The sequence below is a fragment of the Convolutriloba macropyga genome, chromosome 9 (genome assembly GCF_964194025.1).
Source record: "Convolutriloba macropyga chromosome 9, txConMacr16.3, whole genome shotgun sequence".
NCBI classification, from domain to species: Eukaryota; Metazoa; Xenacoelomorpha; order Acoela; family Convolutidae; genus Convolutriloba; species Convolutriloba macropyga.
Window position 1 is genome coordinate 55,419,059 of NC_134476.1, and position 21,916 is coordinate 55,440,974.

The following is a 21,916-nucleotide window of genomic DNA, read 5'->3' on the forward strand; positions in this document are numbered from 1 at the left end:
AACATCTTATAAATCTCAACAGACAACATAAGATACTTTTCTCTTTGTTGCTCTGACACTTAAGTGTTGCATGCTGTAGCCTTTTGTCTTCTGAATTGTCTTCAATATGAAGAATATGTCATACTTTAAGAATTTTTATAGTATAATATCTGATAAAAATCTTATCAAACAAGATGAGTCATAGCTTTCCAAATGTTCATCTTACAAGATCTTATAAGATTCTTATAAGATCTTACGCGATAAACATTTTTTGTCAGGTAGAATTTTTATCGTGTAAGATCTTATAAGGTAGTATTTTTATCTTGCAAAATCTGACAAAAGTTAACTTTTATCGTGTAAGCTCTTATCAGACCTGATAAAAGATTTTATCGTGTAAGACCTGATAAATTGTCTTATAAAGTGTTTATCAGGCGACGCATCATCTTATAAGAACTTATAAGACAATTTTGTAATATATTTGTAAGATCTTACATGATAAAAATTATCAAATGTCTGGGGTAGATCCAAATAAGCATTATTTTTGCTGACGATAAAATAGTTTCTCCAAAACATAAAACTTCCGCGGATGATCGAGAAAATAAGCATATCTTAAGAACCCATTGAAGGAGAAAGTGCTTTAATGACGTGGAATAGCGTACCGCATTATTAATTCGCAGGATATGACCAAATAAATGACTTAAGTGGGCCCAGGTGTCTCAAATTAATTGGTCACATCGGAACAGGTGATCAACTTAATCAAAAGTTCAATTGTTTTTGTTTTTGTTAGTTTCAATGCAATTCCTGGGTGTACTTGTCCGGTTCTCAGATCCTAGCGGAAGAAAACGGGAATTCGTTTGTGTCAAAGATGAAATGAGAAATACTCTCAGTTTCGTTTTCCCTTTGTTTTTATCCGGAAATTAAGTAGGATTAAATTGAGTTGACTCCAAAAACAATGCTTATTTTCGTGATTTGTGACATAAATTTTCCACTGTTCATATAAAGTTTGATTCATAATTCGATTAAATATCATTGATCAATGACTCAGTTGAATCCTACTCCATTTCCGGATAAAAACGGAAAGGAAAACAAAATTGAATGCTTGGTGGAACAAAAATTTTAACGCTGTTCCATCTACTTCAACTATGTACCAGCTCAAACCTAACGCGGGCCGCGGATTTTCCCCAAAAAATAACGAGGAAAAGAGTGTAAAGAGTGTAAAAATAAGACGTCTAATTTATCCCTGTTCATAGCGTAGCAGCGGCTTCTGCTTAAACCACATATACATCAAAAATTTTCTACTACGATAGGAAAAATAATCTAACCGGATAGTATTAGTTCCTAGGACGTCCCCAGTCGAGAGGTCAACCTATGAAGAGATTGTGGTCGACCGCTATTAGGTATGAGAAGACTTTGAGTCGGCCTTATCGGCTTGGGTCGACAATGGGTGCACAATGGGTCAACTGATATTGGTCGGGGTCGACCATTTGTTGACCCACAATTGTCATGGTCGACCACGGGACCCCTGATAAGTGACGAGATTGATCAATGGTCAACCAAAACGTGTAAGGGCTGACAATCTAAAACATAATTTTTTAAAACAAAACTACTGAATTTTTAAGACCAGGGATTTTTTACAGTTCAAATCAAACTTAAATCAAATTTTCATATAAATTAAGTACTCTTCGCAGGTTGATAATTGAACCCGATGTTGTGCCATGAATTTAGCATGAACGATTATTATTTTTGACTCCTGAAGTTTCTGGTGCAATTATTTATGAAGATCTTTAGGCGTTTAAAGATTATGTTTGAAGTATCTCTGAATCCTAGAAACTGCACCTCAGATTTCGTTTAAAAAAGACGTTTGAAAAAACTTTGAGTCAAAAATGCTAGTTATGAAAAGACCCTCGGATGACACATGAAAACACTTTTTAAAAGACCTATGACCTATAAAAAATCTTTGGATGGATAACGTCTGGGCTCGAAAAGCCCTTGATTCAAGCGTATTTAGGGTATGAAAAGACTATCATTAATAATTATTATAACATCCGCTTTGTACAAATATAATCAATGTTTGTGTTTAGTAGCCGCAAAGCGATAGCGATTATTATTAGGGACATCGTGTTTTTTACAATTCAGAAAATTTGAATTGTATTGGGGCGCTCTTTTTAAGATCTGTTCACACATTTTCATAATTTTTGAAGTTAAATTGGAGTAGTGATTTTGATCACACTGAAACAGGAAGAGGAGCGTGAAAGCGAGTGGTTTTGTGGCGTGATATTTTTTTGCTCTAATTTTAAATTTTAAAGTAGAGTGAGAAAACGGTGTTTGAAAAAAAAATCGATTTCTCACTAGTGACTTTTTTGTTCAAACACGGCAATTTCAATTCGAGTTGTTCTATTTTTTCTCAATTTTTTGGATTGGTTTTTTTTCTAAATGGTATTCCCATTTCATTCATAGTTCTTTCCAGCCATAGTTTTTTGTTTGAACCAAATTTTCGTTCCTTGCTAGTGGTTTTTTGTTCACATTCGGCATTTTGACCTTGATTTTCTGTCTTTTTTAAAATCATTTTGATCTGTTTTTTTTTCGAATTGGTTTTCCCAATTCACTCATAGTCCCTTCCAGGTATAGTTTTTTGTTTAGTCAATGAAAATTCTTTGAATTGTACGTCAGGATTTGTCCTGTTATGTTTTTTTAAATCGTCGTCTCTATCTATGATTCTTGCGACCTGACTTCTGGAATTGATTTTTTAAAAATTGGTGATTTCTCGGGCTTTTCAGTTGAAATTTGTGAGCGTGATGTCATTTTTTCTGCTTTTAGGTCAATTGCGTGACTAAACGCACTCTGATCTCACTTAATGATCTTTAAAATCTATGAACTTTAACTAGTTAAAGTTCAATTTTGTGCATCCAATTAGTGCCCAACGTATATGCCCTAATTCTTGAGTATTAGAGTCTCGAGTTTTTGATTTACATATTAATTTGGAAAAATTCCATTGGGGTTTTTTTGTTATAGAGTGTATGAGTGTCATAGAAATGGCAGTCCGAATATACCCAAAAGGTCTAGGGTTCTATTAAAGGACTGGTGGTCAATCTGTCTATCTTGTTTCATTAGTTGTTTCAATTCATGGAAAGCCACAAACGTCTATCGCGACTGTTTTCCGACAATCTGCCGGCTAAATTTTCTGGCTGATGTTTGCGAGTAAATTTGCAGAAAAATATTTTTAAAGGAAGTTTTGCCTTGCAAGACTTGAAAATTGCGGCATGCACTGTAAAAATTTGTTTAGGTTCGCAGAATAAAGGGCAAAAAATTATGCCGGCTAAACCTGATTTAACTGTTCAAAATCTATTTTTATTTAATTTTCAACAGTTAAAAAAAACATTTGAAAATGTGATTGCAACAAAAACAATGAATTTTAGCTAATCAATTGAAAAATGGATTTTTTTTTACTTGAGAATTTCTAAAACAATGTTTTTCTCTTTTTTCCTCAGACAACAAAAGAAAACTATTGTCAACATTGAGAGGCACATTGGAACACTCTGTGTTACTCACAGATTCATGCAAGCCGTCTTGTTTTATTAAAGTACACATTTTGTAAGGGTCAAACTACCAGTAGTTCTTGTATGTGTAAATACTGCCCAACAATAGAGGGACTGTCCATTATGGGGACTAGCGTTGCAAAATGGACAAAAATTGATGTATTTTTTTAAATTTGTGCTGAAACTCTTCAAAGTGTTATTTTAAGAAATCTTGATGCGCTGTAGACTATTACCGAATCATTTTTGCTCCACTCATTCGAGAAAAAAAACTTCGAAAGGTCAAACTAGAGTACGAAACATCACGTATGAAATATGTCGGTTTTCTTATCTTATTCCAGGAAAACTCTGGTTCTGTTTCGTTTTAGAACATGGCTCAATCTGGTGCCAAGAGCGCCAAATCTACAGCGGACAACAACCAAGAGAGAGTTGATGTAAGTAAAAGTCCGTTTCAGAAAAAATATTTTCACGTGAAGTTGGAACTATGGAAAACCCGAAGTCCAGGCCCATTCATTGCCATCTAAAAATCGCGGCATTTGAAAAACTTAAAATTTTACCGAAAAAGCCGCGATTGATTTCAATAATCTTAGTTGAATTAGAACATGGTAAGTGAAGAAAGTAAAGATCTAATTAATTTCACTCTTTGAAAAAAAAATAGGGAAAAAATTAGAAAGTCAGATTCAAAGCTAATTATATAGGTGGACCTAATATGACGTCTTAATGGGACAAATATTGGCGTGACCTGAAAACCAAAAATCAATTAAACAATATTAAGTAAGAGGCATGTAAAAGTTAGCTTTCACTGCGCTTTTATACCTCTTAGAGTTTTCTACCGTGTGAGCGGTTCACTTTAGATTGTTTTGCTTTTTATCTGCTGCTCTAAAGCCAATCGAGCAGAGAATTTGATGAAGCAGTTTAAAAAACTGTCGCTAAAAATGTTGAGAAAACAAAGAATTTGTTGGAACATCACAAATAAAACAGATGTACTGCAATGAAAATAGCAAAATTATGAAAAATCAAAAATCCAAGTTGACTATTCGAGACGTTCAGGTGACAATTCGAAACCCACTCCAACGGCCTTAAAAAATTTTTTTAGCAAAAACGAAACAGAAGAATTCAGAAAATTTCATCATTAATTCTTATCATTCAAATCTCATTATTCAGAACTTACAAGAAAAAAAATTGGAAACAATTCGTGAGAAAATTTTGGAAATTTTAGAAATTTTTTTCAATATGAAACTTTAATATGTTAATATTGATTGATTTTACAATAGACTTGAATTAAAAAACACATCAAAATAATTTCAGCAGCTAAAAAAATAGGAAGGATTTTAGGGAAGCAAGCAAGCCTTTTATGATTGCCAGGCCGTAACTTATGTTAAAGTTCAAAAAAAAACTCAACATTATTCAATATAATTGAAGAAAATTAAAAAGGTTAGAACTGTCATCTAACAATGTCAAAACCCAATGCCAAATATATATTATGAAAAAATGAGAGTTGCAAAAAGATAATATGTTTGTTAAATTTTTCAGGTTTTGTCTATATGATGCAATAACCAGCTGCTAACTAAAAATAGCAATTTTAGAAAATAATCCAACATTTTTTGGTTACATCCTATTATGCAAGCAGAGACACTGGATTTTGCATTTGAAAAAGTTGATAATTTGAGAAATATTGTTTGAGTTTTTTGAGTGGTGTCTAATTTCAAAACAATATTGCGTGGCTATTGTCATTAAAAAATTTAGGTAACAACTAGAAATCGAAAGGCGAAAACTTAAATAATATTTAAAGTCTCTATAAATTTTAAACCTTTAAGTGAAAAAAATTCAAACGCAATTGTTTTTGAATTTCTAAACGTTCTAATTGGGTGTTATTATGTTACTTTCTGCTAGTTTATGGGCAAAAAGTTGTGCAAGAAAACGATCTTTTGAGTTTGCACTAATCGATTGCATCACCCAAAAAGCAGACCAAAGATCAAAACACAATACAAAAGATAACTGATTGGACAATGAACTGCAGAAAAAAACAGTCAAAACTCGACAAAGACCTGAATCAAGCTCAAGTCAAGGTTCTTGAAGTTCCTAAGCCGCTTTTTTCAGACAGAAACGAAACTTATCCTCATCTTTGGATCCACAGTTACCTTTTGTTGACACAAATATTATCTCATTGCAAAGTTTGAACTTAAAATAATAAAAAAAGATTCCCAAACATTCTTGATTCTTGAAAAAGAATAAAAAATACAAAAGAAATTAAAACGCTGTTTAAAATTTACTACGACATTTCCTTGCAAATTTGTTTTTTCTAAAGTAAATTCACTTTATAGCCCTTGTAACACTATTGCCTATCTTTACAATCACTATTTTTAAATGCTTCCACGAAGGAATTGAAAATCAGAAATGTTACAGTGATCAGTTATGTAATTATCATGTCGGTAACATTTCCAAGTGAGAGAAAAGTTAGGGGAAATTTCAGGATTATTTAAAACTCGTTCAGGCCCAATACTTATGTATTGTGGGACAGAGTATGATAATATTTAAAACTGAGCCATTGAGTTACTTTGATATAATGAAAAAACAACCGAATAAACCGCAGCCTTTGTTTTTCATTCAAAGTTGTTGTCATTATAAAAACATCCCATCCGGTTGCTAATTAAATCATTTGTCTCCGTCTTTGGGTTTTTCACAATTTATAGATTATCGAGAATTGGTCGAAAAGAAATTTTGTTTCATATTGTGTAACGTTCGTATAATAGTTTGTTAGAATTTTTAAACGTGGTAGGCCACCTTATTGCTTTTATTATATCAAACAATCAGCTTCAAAGCGATATAATGATTGTCGAACTTTGATGACAAGGCTCACAAACAAATTCTCCAAAAATCCCAATGCATGTTTGGACTTTTGTCGAAGTTTTTTTTACGTTGATTGTCCATCATGCAATATTCAAATGACTAAAGTAGTTGGGAAACAAATACAATTGTGACAAAAGACGGAACTTTTTTCAAAAATGCAGAGTGACTTCTTAGAAACGAAGTAAACTTGGTGTCAATTAAATGCTGAGCTGATCTCCAGTTACCAAAATTTCTTAATGACATCAACCAGAATTACTTGGTTTTTTTCTCGACGCAGATGAAAGTTAAAAGCTGATTCATTGAGTTATATTGGACACTCAATTAATTGGGCACAAAAATAATTAGTAAAACTTCTCTGTAGTGCTCTAAATTTCAAATCGTGGGATAATCGTGCAAGTGATTTAATGTGTCATTTGAAACGGTTATCACGTGATTTTGAAGATTTTGGTACTCATTCCAAAAGGGACTGAGTTTACTCTAAGATTAATATATTCTCTTAGATAAAAATATTTTTTTGCGGATTTTTTGGGGAATTTAATTCAAGAGGAAGTTGAAAGTTTTCCGATTGTTGACGATGAGTAGCGGTGATTCTGACAAATTCTCTGCTGACTATCAAATTACCATCAAATTGGTCTTTTTCTGAAACAAAAACAATTCTGCGTTGCAAGTATCATTCAAAAAATTTAGCTAACAACTACGAACGGAAATGCAAAATCTTGAATAATTTTCAAAGTCTTTAAACGTTTTAAATCTTTAAGTGAAAAAAACTCATAAGCAAAATTTTTTGATTCTCTGAACCTTCCTATTGGGTGTTATTATGTTATATTCTGCTAGTTTACGGGCAAGAAGCTGTGCAGGAAAACAATCTTTTGAGTTTGCATTAATCGATTGCATCACCCAAAAATCAGACCAAAGATCAAAACACAATACAAAAGATAACTAATTGGACAATGAACTGCAGAAAAAACAGTCAAAGCTAGACAAAGACCTGAATCAAGCTCAAGTCAGGGTTCTTGAAGTTCCTAGGCCGCTTTTTTCAGACAGAAACGAAACTTATCCTGATCTCTAGATCCACAGTCACCTTTTGTTGTGGTAAAAATCATCTCACTGCAAAGTTTGAACTTACAATAACAGAAAAAGATTCCCAAACATTTGCAATTCTTGAAAAAGATTTAATAAAATACAAAAGAAATTAAAAAGCTTTTTAAAAATTACTACGACGTTTCTTTGCAAATTTGTTTTACTAAAGTAAATTATCTTTATAGCCCTTGTAACACTTTTGACTATCTTTATAATCAGTATTTTAAAATGCTTCCACAATATATTTGAAAATCAGAAATATCACAATGATGAGTTATGTAAATATCATGTCCAACTGAGAGAACAGTTATGAGAAATTTCTGATCTTTTAACTCAATCAGGCCCAGTACTAGTGTTTTGTGGGACAGAGTATGATAATATTTGAAACTGAGCCATTGAATTACATTGATATAATGAAAAAACAACGGAAAATCCATAGTCCCTATTTTTCATTCAAAGTTATTGTTCCGACCCTCTTGAGGGGGGAGGAACTATATACTCAACTGGGTTTTTTTTTTTTTGTTCAGTGAATTTTCGCCGCTCGATATATTCATCGTAGAGAGTTGAGACTGGTATCATTAGAAAGCTCGTTCAGCTTAGAATATGGAATTAAAAAGGTTTTTTTAATTTTCGTTTTCTACAGGGAGTTATCGAGGCTTAAACTTCTGAGAAAAGAAGAGTGAATTCACGTTGTTTTTATTCACATTTTCCGGAATTTTTGCCTAAATTTTCGTCAATTTTGCTAAAATTTGTTATAATTTTTAAGAATAGTGTCGTTGATTTCATTTTTGAAGACGAACAAGCATTTTTGATTGTTTTGATTTAATTTTTTGGTCAAAAAATCTGGATAAACATTTCAAAATTTAGCCTTTTTCATCAACAACAGCACGAAATAAGCTACTTTAGTCCACTTTGATTAAATTTGCCTACAGTACACCCCCAAACAACACTCATACAATCTTTGTAGACTCAGAGGGGGGCTATTTCTACTTCAGAGTCCGCAGAGAGTGCCTTGTAGTTAAAACTTTGCCGTTTTTTGCTAACTTTACTCGTTGATTATCAAAAATGCAAAATTTATTTTGAGTTTCAACTCAGAAATTATCTATATCTACAACATTTGAAAAATCAATTGTTCTTAACGGACAATAAGTATTAACAGGGGTAGTTTTGGGCCATTCTTGGACTGTTACAATCCAAAAAAAAATCGGGTTGTAATCAGTCGGTCTTTTTTTTTAAAAAAAGACTTTTTTTTAATAATAAAGAACAGAACATATCAAATCAAAGCTCAGGAGTGATAGGTCCAACCAATTCGCTTGCGAAACAGCTCCAGGCTAATTCATTTAGTTTTTTAATTGAAAGTTTATGGTGGTTTTTTTTAAAAATAATTGACTTTTCAATAAATAATGGCTTAATTAACTTTTCCTCTATTTTTTTCTTAATTTGTTCAACTTCCAGCTTAGTGTCAGCAAAAAAAGACCGCTTCTTCTTTCTACTGAGTTAACATTTATTCTCGATTGCAGTTTTAAGCCTGAAATTATTGTTTTCTGGCTTTGATACTACAAGATTTTAGATTTTTGTTTGTTTTGATATTTGCCAGGTTTTCACCTTTTCTAATTTTGTCACATTATCACATTATTGACAGTTCTCATGTCACCTTATTAGCATTCAAATTAAAACACAATTGAACATATTAAAATCTTGAAAGATATAAATCATCGTTTTAATGGCCTCGAGGCCTCTTTCTTGAAGAAATCAATTGAATTTTTTAATTTTGTCTTAACTGTCATTTATACTTTGTCGTTTCGGTCGTATGAAATTTCCTGTTTAGTGATAGCTTTCATTGGCTTTTCATGGAAGAATAGAAAAACCGATATTCTGATATTAGCAGATAGCTGATGGCTTTTATGACTTTCAAACCCATCGTTTTCCAAAATTAAAAAATAATTTTTTAACTTCGCAATTTTGTTCTTTTTATGTTTCTTTTTGTTACCTAATCTCGTTAGTTGATTACAGGTCAAATATGACATTATGGGTGTCAAGGGAATAAAGGGGATTAGTGTCCAAAAATCTTTTTATTAAAGATTTTGTTATGACCTTACTGGCTTCGACACCGCTTTTTCACAAAAAAAAATTAAATTAATTTGATTTTTGTCATATTTGACGTTCTTTTTGTAGATGCAAGAAATATTCTGGATAATTACAGGTCTCGAGGGTTTCTTTTTCATGAAAAAACGATGATATTTAAATAGTTCTTTTTGTAATTAATGCCTTTCATGACATTGAATGTAATTTTGTTTCGAAAAAAAAAATTAAAAGTATTACATACTTTAGCACTCCGCTTTTTTGTCTACTTGTTACCTAGTCTTACTAATCAATGGCCACGTACTACATTATAACTGTTTGAAGAAGGCGCAATCAAATATATTTTGAGTGCCAAAATTTGGCTTGACGGTTTTGACAGCGTTTTCTGGCAAGTTTCAATTTAAATTTTGTTTGTTCTTTGTTGTTCTTTTTAGCCGCTCTAAAAAATGAATAAGGTCAGGTCCTAATGCCCTTCTATAGAAGCAGTGGTAATCGCAAATTTGTGGTAATATTAATTTATTCCTAATGGTATTTATTACTTTGAAGTTAATTGTTTCAAAAAAAAAGTTAATTTTTTTTACTTTTCTGTTTTTGTTCTTTTTTGTATAATTATTACCCAACCTTTCTATGGACTGGTCGCATATGTTTTGTGGTGATTTTTAAGTTATTTTTGTTTAGTTTCAGGTTTATCTGACGGTATGTTGACTTTGTTATTAAATTTAGTTTTTAAGAGGGACATAAATTTTTTGATATAATTAATGTTTGTTGTTGTTGTTGTTTGATTTTGCTGTTCGTTTTGACTCGCTCTCTTAATATTGACATATTACAGCAATCTAATGCATCAATTTTTACTCCACTGAGTTATTTGTTTTGGAGGTTATCTTATCGTTCATACGGAATTTTTTGAAAAAGACTTGGGCTTTTTTGGGATTCGCAGAAAATAATTTTTGGGTTTTTCTATCTGTTCCTCATTTGGTCGCCCATCCACAAAATTGTGGATGGGCGGGGTCGGAACCTTATGTGCCATTGCACATTACCGAGCCGCCTTGTTGTCATTATAAAAACATTCCTCCCGGCTGCTAGTTACATCACTTGTGTCGGTCTTTGGGTTTTTCATAATTGATAGGTTATCGAGAATTGGTCGAAAATAAATTTTGTTTCATATTGTGTAACGTTCTTATTATAGTTTGTTAGAGTCTTTAATCCTGGCAGCCCACCTTATTGCTTTTATCATATTAATCAGCTTAAAAGCGCTGTAAAGATTGCCGAACTTTGAAGATGAGGCTCGCAAATAAATTCGCCAAAATATCAATGCATTTTCGGAATTTTGACAGAATTTTTTCAGTTGATTGTCTACTCAGCAATATTCAATTGACTGAAGCAGTCGGGAAGTAATTACAATTGTGACAAAAGACGGAACTTTTACCAAAAGTGCAGAGTGACTTCTTAAAAACGAAGTGAACTTGGGCATCAATTAAATGCTGAGCCGATCTCCAGTTACCAGAAATTCCCCATTACATCAAACTGTCTTATTTGGTTTATTAAAAGCTGATTCAGTGAGTTATATTGAATACTCAATTAATTGGACATAAAAATAATTAGTAAAAATCTTTGTAGTGCTCTAAATATCAAATACTGACATAATCGTGCAAGTAATTTAATGTTTCAATTGAGACGATTATCATGTGATTTTGATGAAAAGCTTCACAAATTTCCTAAAATGAAAGAAATCATTCCACGAGGTCTCTAATTGTCCTAATTTTTGTTTACTCTAATTGTCTTTTACTCTAAGATTACTATATTCATTTAGATAAAAATATTTTTCTGGAGGTTTTTTTGAGAATTTCCTTCAAGAGGAAGTTGAAAGTTTTCTGATTGTTGACGATGAGTAGCCGCGATTCTGACAAATTCTCTGCTGGCTCTCGAAAGGCCATCAAATTGGTCTTTTTCTTTTGTTGTGTAGTCTCGCGAAGAAATATTTGAGTGCTACTTGGATCAGATGTGCAGTTTTGAACGTTTTGTTTTGGTCGGGGTCCAGGGGAAAGTGTTTCGTTCTTTTGGATATTTTGGCTACAGAATTTTTATCTCTCTAGATCTCTTGTACTTGATGTAGTTTGTTTTCTTTGAAAGTTTGTCTTTTGTCGTGAAAATAAATTGCGCTTAACGGTAAAAGTTCCGTACTTTAAAAGAATTGCAAGTATGAGTTTCCTCCTAGGAATTTGAAGCAATGCTTTTATATTTGCTTGTTTGGCTGAGATAACGTTTCCCAGAACAGAAACCGTTAGTTAAAAATTCTTGTGTTATATTTTAATTTCACCCGGTGTTATGATTTTTCCGTTTTTCAATTCAAACTTTTAACTTTTGGCACAATGACTCCCGTAATATATAATTTTTCCTTTTCTATAGAAATAATGGTGTATCCTGCCGGGTTAATTGGGTTTTGAAGACATTTTTTACCATCTCTCTTCTGTCCTATTGCAATATTCCGACTGTTTATGATTGAAAGCGTCCGGTATTCTGCAAAGATAAGATCATATCTCAATTTTTGATCCAGAATCACTTTTCCAAAGAGTTTTTGCGACGCATTTCTCAGTTATACTCTTTTGGGTATAATTTTAACCAATCACATTTGAGTTCTTCATTCTACCCAGGATGAAGTCCTCCGCCCAAGACAGGTATGGGCAGACGGACAGGGGGGTCCGGTGCGACCGAGCTCATAGTCTGGACAATTTTTTGGTCGCGCCGCTCCGTCTGACCCATACCTAAATTGGGTCTGTTTTGTCTGGCCCATACCCAATTGTCGGTCTGTTTGGTCTGGCCCATACCCAATCGTTGGTCTATTCAAGAATAATTTGAAAGTAGATTACAGCCAGAACTCAAAAACCTTGGTTGGGGTGGTCAAATTTTGGCTCGATCGTATAAAAAAATGATTTAAAATTATTTTTTTTTATATTTTCACTATTTTTGTCTCCCTTCAACAATTTCTAGTTTCACTTGCACCATGCAATTTTTTTAAAAAATTTCCAGTATAATTCGAAAGTAGATTACAGCAAGAACTCAAAAACCTAGGTTGGGGGGTCAAACTTTGGAATCATATAGAAAAAATGATTTAAAAATAAAAATTTTCGATAAAGATACCGACAAAAACGACAATAACCGACACTTGTTACATAAGAAAACGCACTTCTCGACAAAATCGACAAATAACGACGCTTCTTGGGTCGCTTTCGTCGCTATTTCTCAACACGGGAGGTCTCGGGTCTGTTCTGTCTGGCCCAGGGTTGGTCTTAGTTCTCGTCAGTCTGGCCCAGGGTCGGCATTGGGTCTGTTCAGTCTGGCCCATGTCTCCGGTCTGTTCTGTCTGGCCCAGTGTTGGTCTTTGGTCTGCTTGGTCTGGCGGAGGGTCAGCATTGTGTCTGTTCAGTCTGGCCGAGGTCTCGGGTCTGTTCTGTCTGGCCCTGGGTTGGTCTTTGGTCTGCTTGGTCTGGCCCAGGGTCGGCATTGGGTCTGTTCAGTCTGGCCAATGTCTCCGGTCTGTTCTGTCTGGCCCTGGGTTGGTCTTGGGTCTGCTCTGTCTGGCCCAGGGTGACCAAGGTCTGTTCTGTCTGGCCCATACCTGAATTCGTGTCTGCTCCGTCTGAATCACCCTGTCCGCGACCCAGGTCCGTCTGACCCATACCTGTCTTGGGTCGAGGACTTCTGCCTGGGTATTAGTAAATGCAGTATGTTTTATAAGTTCTTGTTTGTTCGACTTTTCTTGTTGTACAGCCAGTTTACTTATGCGTCGTTTTGATGATTTTACTTTTTTGTAAGATGCTATCACTTTTGAAACGGAGAAAACTGGTACAGCACGAAACACGAATTGTTGTGATATTATTTATTCAGGAAATAATCAAAGAAGTGAACAAGAAGACAGAACAGGTTTTCAACGCTGCCAAAGATACCTTTTGGAACAGATGGAGGAGGTCTTCTTCCGTTCAACTTCAGACGGATGATACGAGCAAACAACTATGTCAGGACTACCAGAATAAAGGTTTAAAAAAATCAAACGTTACTTCTGAAAACTTTGACAGACCGCCTTCATCTGTTCAAATTATCTCACATCTCATTCAGTGTGAGGCGTTGTGTGACTGCTTCAGAAACTAGTTGAACGAAAATTTTGGTGATAATCATAATTAGGTTTAAGCTGCCTAATGTTTTTGCAGCCTGGGGATCCATTAACACTGAAACTTTGTGTAAGGAAACCGCTGAAACTTTGTGTAAGGAAAAACTTATCGCAACCTAAAATAAAAAAAAATTTTTGTGTAGTACTCTACTAAAAGACGCCGGAAACTCTTTTTACTTTTAGAAAAACAAAAGAAATGTATTTCATTTTTTGCACTGAATATAAACGAAAATATTGCGATACCAGAGGAAAACATTTGGATAAGTTTCAAGTTATTAGCACCTCTGAAGACAACTCGAGGGAATAATTAACATTTTCTGGTAAATTATGGAAAAAAATTAAGATTCAAATTGACAACCTGGAAACCGTTATTGAAAACTAATGAACAGTGATCATAAAAGCTTCTAAGGCTGCGTGGGGTAGAAACTTTTAAATGTGATCCAAAGTAAGCAAAACTTAAAAAAAAACGAAAAGATATGAATAAAAATTAATTTTCTCTTTTAGACCTAGAAACAACTCAATTGTTAGTTTCAGAACCCTGAAAATGTCAACGAGATACTTTGTACGTTGTCCGCTTTTAACTGCTCTCTATGAGAAGTGATGCACATTGTAGGATAAGTTACGATTTAGTGCTTTTTTAAATGCCAAAAAGTAAAAAAACCTCTGTTTCTGTCCCCAGCTCGTTACTCATCCCTACAAAAAAGGAGCATTTCAAATAAACAGAACAGAATTATTCAACACGGACGTGCTTTGCAAAATTGTGATAATTTTGAGCATTAGTTTGATGCATTGTTGAAGGATAACTAACATCAGTATTTGGGAACACATTTTTTTCTGAACTCAAGTTATGGGTCTAAAAGGGTATTGTGGAGATAGTTATTGAACGAATGACGCAAATATGGCACCAGACGCTATTAGTGGGGTCTCATTTTGAATGTTACAAAAGACAAACATAAATTGGTATAAGTTTTAATCAAGAAAAAATTACGATGATATTTTTTGCCTGGAAACAGTTGCACCATTGTTTTCAACTGCCTCGATAATAGATTCTAAGGATACTCAGATAAGAAATATTTTAATTCTGCTCGATGAAAAATGACGAAATGAGATAACTTCAAACACTCATTGTTCAGGACACTTCACTGCTCACTCTTAATTGTATAAATTTCTCCTTCTTTTGTTCTCCATCAGGACAAATGCTTTCCGTGTGATGAAACAAATTTTTGAATTTGATAAAATAAATTTTTGTGTTAAAATAACGCAGAAAAGGTGTTGAACTCTGCCAAAAATACCTTTTGGAACAGATGGAAGAGGTCTTCTCCCGTTCAATTTCAGAGATATGATACGAAGAAAGAACTGTGTCAAGAGTACCAGACTAAATGTACTTAATTATGGATTAATCTCTTTTGTTAAATCAAACGTTAGTTCTGAAGACTTTGACAGGCCGCCTTCATCTGTTCAAATTATCTCACATCTCGTTCAGTGTGAAATGTTGTATGACTGCTTCAGAAACTAGTTGAACAAAGATTTGGTGATAATCATAATTATGTTTAAAATGCCTAATGTTTTTGCAGCCTGGGGATCTAATAACACTGAAACTTTGTGTAAGGAAACCGCTGAAACTTTGTGTAAGGAAAAAATTATCGCAATATAAAATTAAAAAACATTTTTGTGTAGTACTCTACTACAAGACGCCGGAAACTCTTTTTACTTTTAGAAAAACAAAAGAAAGGTATTTCATTTTTTGCACTGAATATAAACGAAAATATTGCGATACCAGAGGAAAACATTTGGATAAGTTTCAAGTTATTAGCACCTCTGAAGACAACTCGAGGGAATAATTAACATTTTCTGGTAAATTATGGAAAAAAATTAAGATTCAAATCGACAACCTGGAAACCGTTATTGAAAACTAATGAACAGTGATCATAAAAGCTTCTAAGGCTGCGTGGGGTAGAAACTTTTAAATGTGATCCAAAGTAAGCAAAACTTAAAAAAAAACGAAAAGATATGAATAAAAATTAATTTTCTCTTTTAGACCTAGAAACAACTCAATTGTTAGTTTCAGAACCCTGAAAATCTCAACGAGATACTTTGTACGTTGTCCGCTTTTAACTGCTCTCTATGAGAAGTGATGCATATTGTAGGATAAGTTACGATTTAGTGCTTTTTTAAATGCCAAAAAGTAAAAAAAACCTCTGTTTCTGTCCCCAGCTCGTTACTCATCCCTACAAAAAAGGATCATTTCAAATAAACAGAATAGAATTATTCAACACGGACGTGCATTGCAAAATTGTGATAATTTTGAGCATTAGTTTGATGCATTGTTGAAGGATAACTAACATCAGTATTTGGGAACACATTTTTTGCTGAACTCAAGTTATGGGTCTAAAAGGGTATTGTGGAGATAGTTATTGAACGAATGACGCAAATATGGCACCAGATGCTATTAGTGGCACCAAATATGGCACCAGATGGTAACATTTTGAATGTTACAAAAGACAAACATAAATGGTAAAAGTTTTAATGAGGAAAAAATTACGATGATGTTTTTTGCCTGGAAACAGTTGCACCATAGTTTTCAACAGCCTCGATAATAGATTCTAAGGATACTCAGATAAGAAATATTTTAATTCTGCTCGAGGAAAAATGACGAAATGAGATAACTTCAAACACTTATTGTTCAGGACACTTCACTGCTCACTCTTAATTGTATAAATTTCTGCTTCTTTTGTTCTCCATCAGGACAAATGTTTTCCGTGTGATGAAACAAATTTTTGAATTTGATAAAATAAATTTTTGAGTTAAAACAACGCAGAAAAGGTGTTGAACTCTGCCAAAAATACCTTTTGGAACAGATGGAAGAGGTCTTCTCCCGTTCAATTTCAGAAATATGATACGAACAAAGAACTGTGTCAAGAGTACCAGACTAAATGTACTTAATTATGGATTAATCTCTTTTGTTAAATCAAACGTTAGTTCTGAAGACATTGACAGGCCACCTTCATCTGTTCAAATTATCTCACATCTCGTTCAGTGTGAAATGTTGTATGACTGCTTCAGAAACTAGTTGAACGAAAATTTTGGTGATAATCATAATTAGGTTTAAAATGCCTAATGTTTTTGCAGCCTGGGGATCTAATAACACTGAAACTTTGTGTAAGGAAACCGCTGAAACTTTGTGTAAGGAAAAATTTATCGCAATCTAAAATTAAAAAACATTTTTATGTAGTACTCTACTACAAGACGCCGGAAACCCTTTTTACTTTTAGAAAAACAAAAGAAATGTATTTCATTTTTTGCACTGAATATAAAAAAAAATATTGCGATACCAAAGAAAAACATTTGGATAACTTTCAAGTTATTAGCACCTCTGAAGACAACTCGAGGGAATAATTAACATTTTCTGGTAAATTATGGAAAAAAATTAAGATTCAAATTGACAACCTGGAAACCGTTATTGAAAACTAATGAACAGTGATCATAAAAGCTTCTAAGACTGCGTGGGGTAGAAACTTTTAAATCTGATCCAAAGTGAGCAAAACTTAAAAAAAACGAAAAGATATGAATATAAATTAATTTTCTCTTTTAAACCTAGAAACAACTCAATTGTTAGTTTAAGAATACTGAAAATGTCAACGAGATACTTTGTACGTTGTCCGCTTTTAATTGCTCTCTATGAGAAGTGATGCATATTGTAGGATAGTTTACGATTTAGTGCTTTTTTAAATGCCAAAAAGTAAAAAAAAACCTCTGTTTCTGTCCCCAGCTCGTTACTCATCCCTACAAAAAAGGAGCATTTCAAATAAACAGAATAGAATTATTCAACACGGACGTGCTTTGCAAAAATGTGATAATTTTGAGCATTAGTTTGATGTATTGTTGAAGGATAACTAACATCAGTATTTGGGAACACATTTTTTGCTGAACTCAAGTTATGGGTCTAAAAGGGTATTGTGCAGATAGTTATTGAACGAATGACGCGAATATGGCACCAGATGCTATTAGTGGGATCTCATTTTGAATGTTACAAAAGTCAAACATAAATTGGTATAAGTTTTAATCAGGAAAAAATAACGATGATATTTTTTGCCTGGAAACAGTTGCACCATAGTTTTCAACAGCCTTGATAACAGATTCTAAGGATACTCAGATAAGAAATTTTTTAATTCTGCTCGAGGAAAAATGACGAAATGAGATAACTTCAAACACTTATTGTTCAGGACACTTCACTGCTCACTCTTATTTGTATAAATTTCTGCTTCTTTTGTTCTCCATCAGGACAAATGCATTCCGCGTGCTGAAACAAATTTTTGATTTTGATAAAATATTTTTTTGTGTTAAAACAACGCAGAAAAGGTGTTGAACTCTGCCAAAAATACCTTTTGAAACAGATGGAAGAGGTCTTCTCCCGTTCAATTTCAGAAATATGATACGAACAAAGAACTGTGCCAAGAGTACCAGACTAAATGTACTTAATTATGGATTAATCTCTTTTGTTAAATCAAACGTTAGTTCTGAAGACTTTGACAGGCCGCCTTCATCTGTTCAAATTATCTCACATCTCGTTCAGTGTGAAATGTTGTATGACTGCTTCAGAAACTAGTCGAACAAAAGTTTTGGTGATAATCATAATTAGCATTAAGCTGCCTATTTCTATGGCAACTTGAAGATCCATTAACACTGATTATAATGAAAACATCTGGATCAATTCAGAGCTGACCGCTGAAAATTTGTGTAAGGAAATATCTTATCGCAAGCTAAATTCAAAAAACTTTTTTTGTAGTACTCTACTAAAAGATGCCGGTTATTCTTTTAACTTTTAGAAAAACAAAAGAAATGTATTTCATTTTTTGCACTGAAGATGAACGAAAATATTGCGATACCAGTGGAAAACATTTGGATAAGTTTCACGTTATTAGCACCTCTGAAAACAACTCGAGGGAATAATTAACAGTTTCTGGTAAATTATGGAAAAAATTAAGATTCAAATTGACAACCTGGAAACCGTTATTGAAAACTCATGAACAGTGATCATAAAAGCTTCTAAGACTGCGTGGGGTAGAAACTTTTAAATGTGATCCAAAGTGAGCAAAACTTAAAAAAACGAAAAGATATGAATATAAATTAATTTTCTCTTTTAGACCTAGAAACAACTCAATTGTTAATTTCAGAACACTGAAAATGTCAACGAAATACTTTGAACGCTGTCCGCTTTTAATTGCTCTCTATGAGAAGTGATGCATTTTGTAGGATAAGTTACGATTTAGTGCTTTTTTAAATGCCAAATTTGAAAAAAGACCTCTGTTTCTGTCCCCAGTTCGTCACTCATCCCTACAAAAAGGAGCATTTCAATTAAACAGAATAGATTTATTCAACACGGACGTGCTTTGCAAAATTGTGATAATTTTGAGCAATAGTTTGATGCATTGTTGAAGGATAACATCAGTATTTGGGAACACATATTTTGCTGAACTCAAGTTATGGGTCTAAAAGGGTATTGTGGAGATAGTTATTGAACGTATGACGCAAATATGGCTCCAGATGTCATTAGTGGGTTCTCATTATGAATGTTACAAAAGACAAACATAAATCGGAAAAATTTTTAATCAGAGAAAAATACGATGATATTTTTTGCCTGAAAACTGTTGCACCATAGCTTTCAACAGCCTTGATAATAAATTTTAATGATACTAAGATACGAAACATTTTTATTCTGCTCGAGAACATTTGATGAAATGAAATAACTTCAAACACATATTGTTCAGGACACTTCACTGCTCACTCTTAATTGTATAAATTTCTGCTTCTTTTGATCTCCATTACGACAAATGCATTTCGTATGATGAAACAAATTTTTGAATTTGATAAAACCAACTTTTGTGATAAAACGACGCAGAAAAGGTGTTGAACTCTGCCAAAAATACCTTTTGGAACAGATGGAAGAGCTCTTCTCCCGTTCAATTTCAAAAATATGATACGAACAAAGAACTGTGTCAAGAGTACCAGACTAAATGTACTTAATTATGGATTAATCTCTTTTGTTAAATCAAACGTTAGTTCTGAAGACTTTGACAGGCCGCCTTCATCTTTTCAAATTATCTCACATCTCGTTCAGTGTGAAATGTTGTATGACTGCTTCAGAAACTAGTCGAACAAAAGTTTTGGTGATAATCATAATTAGCTTTAAGCTGCCTAATGCTTTTGCAACCTGGGGATCCATTAACACTGATTATAATAAAAACAACTGGATGAATTCAGAGCTTTCCGCTGAAACTTTGTGCAATAACATAATTTATTGCAACCTAAAATCAAAAAACTTTTTGTGTAGTACTCTACAGGAAGATGCCCGTAACTCTTTTTACTTTTAGAAAAACAAAAAAATATGTATTTCGTTTTTTGCACTGAAGATGGACGAAATATTGCCATACCAGAGGAAACGTATTGGATAAGTTTCAAGTTATTAGCACCTCTGAAGACAACTCGAGGGAATAATTAACACTTTCTGGTAAATTATGGAAAAAATTAAGATTCAAATTGACAACCTGGAAACCGTTATTGAAAACTTATGAACAGTGATCATAAAAGCTTCTAAGACTGCGTGGGGTAGAAACTTTTAAATGTGATCCAAAGTGAGCAAAACTTAAAAAAACGAAAAGATATGAATATAAACTAATTTTCTCTATTTTAGACCTAGAAACAACTCAATTGTTAATTTCAGAACACTGAAAATGTCAACGAAATACTTTGTACGCTGTCCGCTTTTAATTGCTCTCTATGAGAAGTGATGCATTTTGTAGCATAAGTTACGATTTAGTGCTTTTTTAAATGCCAAAAAGTAAAAAAAACCTCTGTTTCTGTCCCCAGTTCGTCACTCATCCCTACAAAAAGGAGCATTTCAATTAAACAGAATAGATTTATTCAACACGGACGTGCTTTGCAAAATTGTGATAATTTTGAGCAATAGTTTGATGCATTGTTGAAGGATATCATCAGTATTTGGGAACACATTTTTTGCTGAACTCAAGTTATGGGTCTAAAAGGGTATTGTGGAGATAGTTATTGAACGAATGACGCAAATATGGCACCAGATGCTATTAGTGGGATCTCATTTTGAATGTTACAAAAGTCAAACATAAATTGGTATAAGTTTTAATCAGGAAAAAATAACGATGATATTTTTTGCCTGGAAACAGTTGCACCATAGTTTTCAACAGCCTTGATAACAGATTCTAAGGATACTCAGATAAGAAATTTTTTAATTCTGCTCGAGGAAAAATGACGAAATGAGATAACTTCAAACACTTATTGTTCAGGACACTTCACTGCTCACTCTTATTTGTATAAATTTCTGCTTCTTTTGTTCTCCATCAGGACAAATGCATTTCGTATGATGAAACAAATTTTTGAATTTGATAAAACCAACTTTTGTGATAAAACGACGCAGAAAAGGTGTTGAACTCTGCCAAAAATACCTTTTGGAACAGATGGAAGAGCTCTTCTCCCGTTCAATTTCAAAAATATGATACGAACAAAGAACTGTGTCAAGAGTACCAGACTAAATGTACTTAATTATGGATTAATCTCTTTTGTTAAATCAAACGTTAGTTCTGAAGACTTTGACAGGCCGCCTTCATCTTTTCAAATTATCTCACATCTCGTTCAGTGTGAAATGTTGTATGACTGCTTCAGAAACTAGTCGAACAAAAGTTTTGGTGATAATCATAATTAGCTTTAAGCTGCCTAATGCTTTTGCAACCTGGGGATCCATTAACACTGATTATAATAAAAACAACTGGATGAATTCAGAGCTTTCCGCTGAAACTTTGTGCAATAACATAATTTATTGCAACCTAAAATCAAAAAACTTTTTGTGTAGTACTCTACAGGAAGATGCCCGTAACTCTTTTTACTTTTAGAAAAACAAAAAAATATGTATTTCGTTTTTTGCACTGAAGATGGACGAAATATTGCCATACCAGAGGAAACGTATTGGATAAGTTTCAAGTTATTAGCACCTCTGAAGACAACTCGAGGGAATAATTAACACTTTCTGGTAAATTATGGAAAAAATTAAGATTCAAATTGACAACCTGGAAACCGTTATTGAAAACTTATGAACAGTGATCATAAAAGCTTCTAAGACTGCGTGGGGTAGAAACTTTTAAATGTGATCCAAAGTGAGCAAAACTTAAAAAAACGAAAAGATATGAATATAAACTAATTT

At 33.3% G+C, this 21,916-nt stretch overlaps 1 protein-coding gene across 1 annotated transcript in view; it reads left to right on the plus strand.

Annotated features, from left to right (window-relative positions):
* The window catches only part of LOC142346272 (uncharacterized), an 87,035-nt gene that overhangs the window by 46,515 nt on the left and 18,604 nt on the right, over positions 1–21,916 (plus strand). The window contains exons 5-6 of the mRNA XM_075398786.1: positions 3,881–3,946; positions 13,410–13,557. Of these exons, the coding sequence (XP_075254901.1) occupies positions 3,881–3,946; positions 13,410–13,557 (214 nt within the window). The remainder of the gene's footprint in view (positions 1–3,880; positions 3,947–13,409; positions 13,558–21,916) is intronic.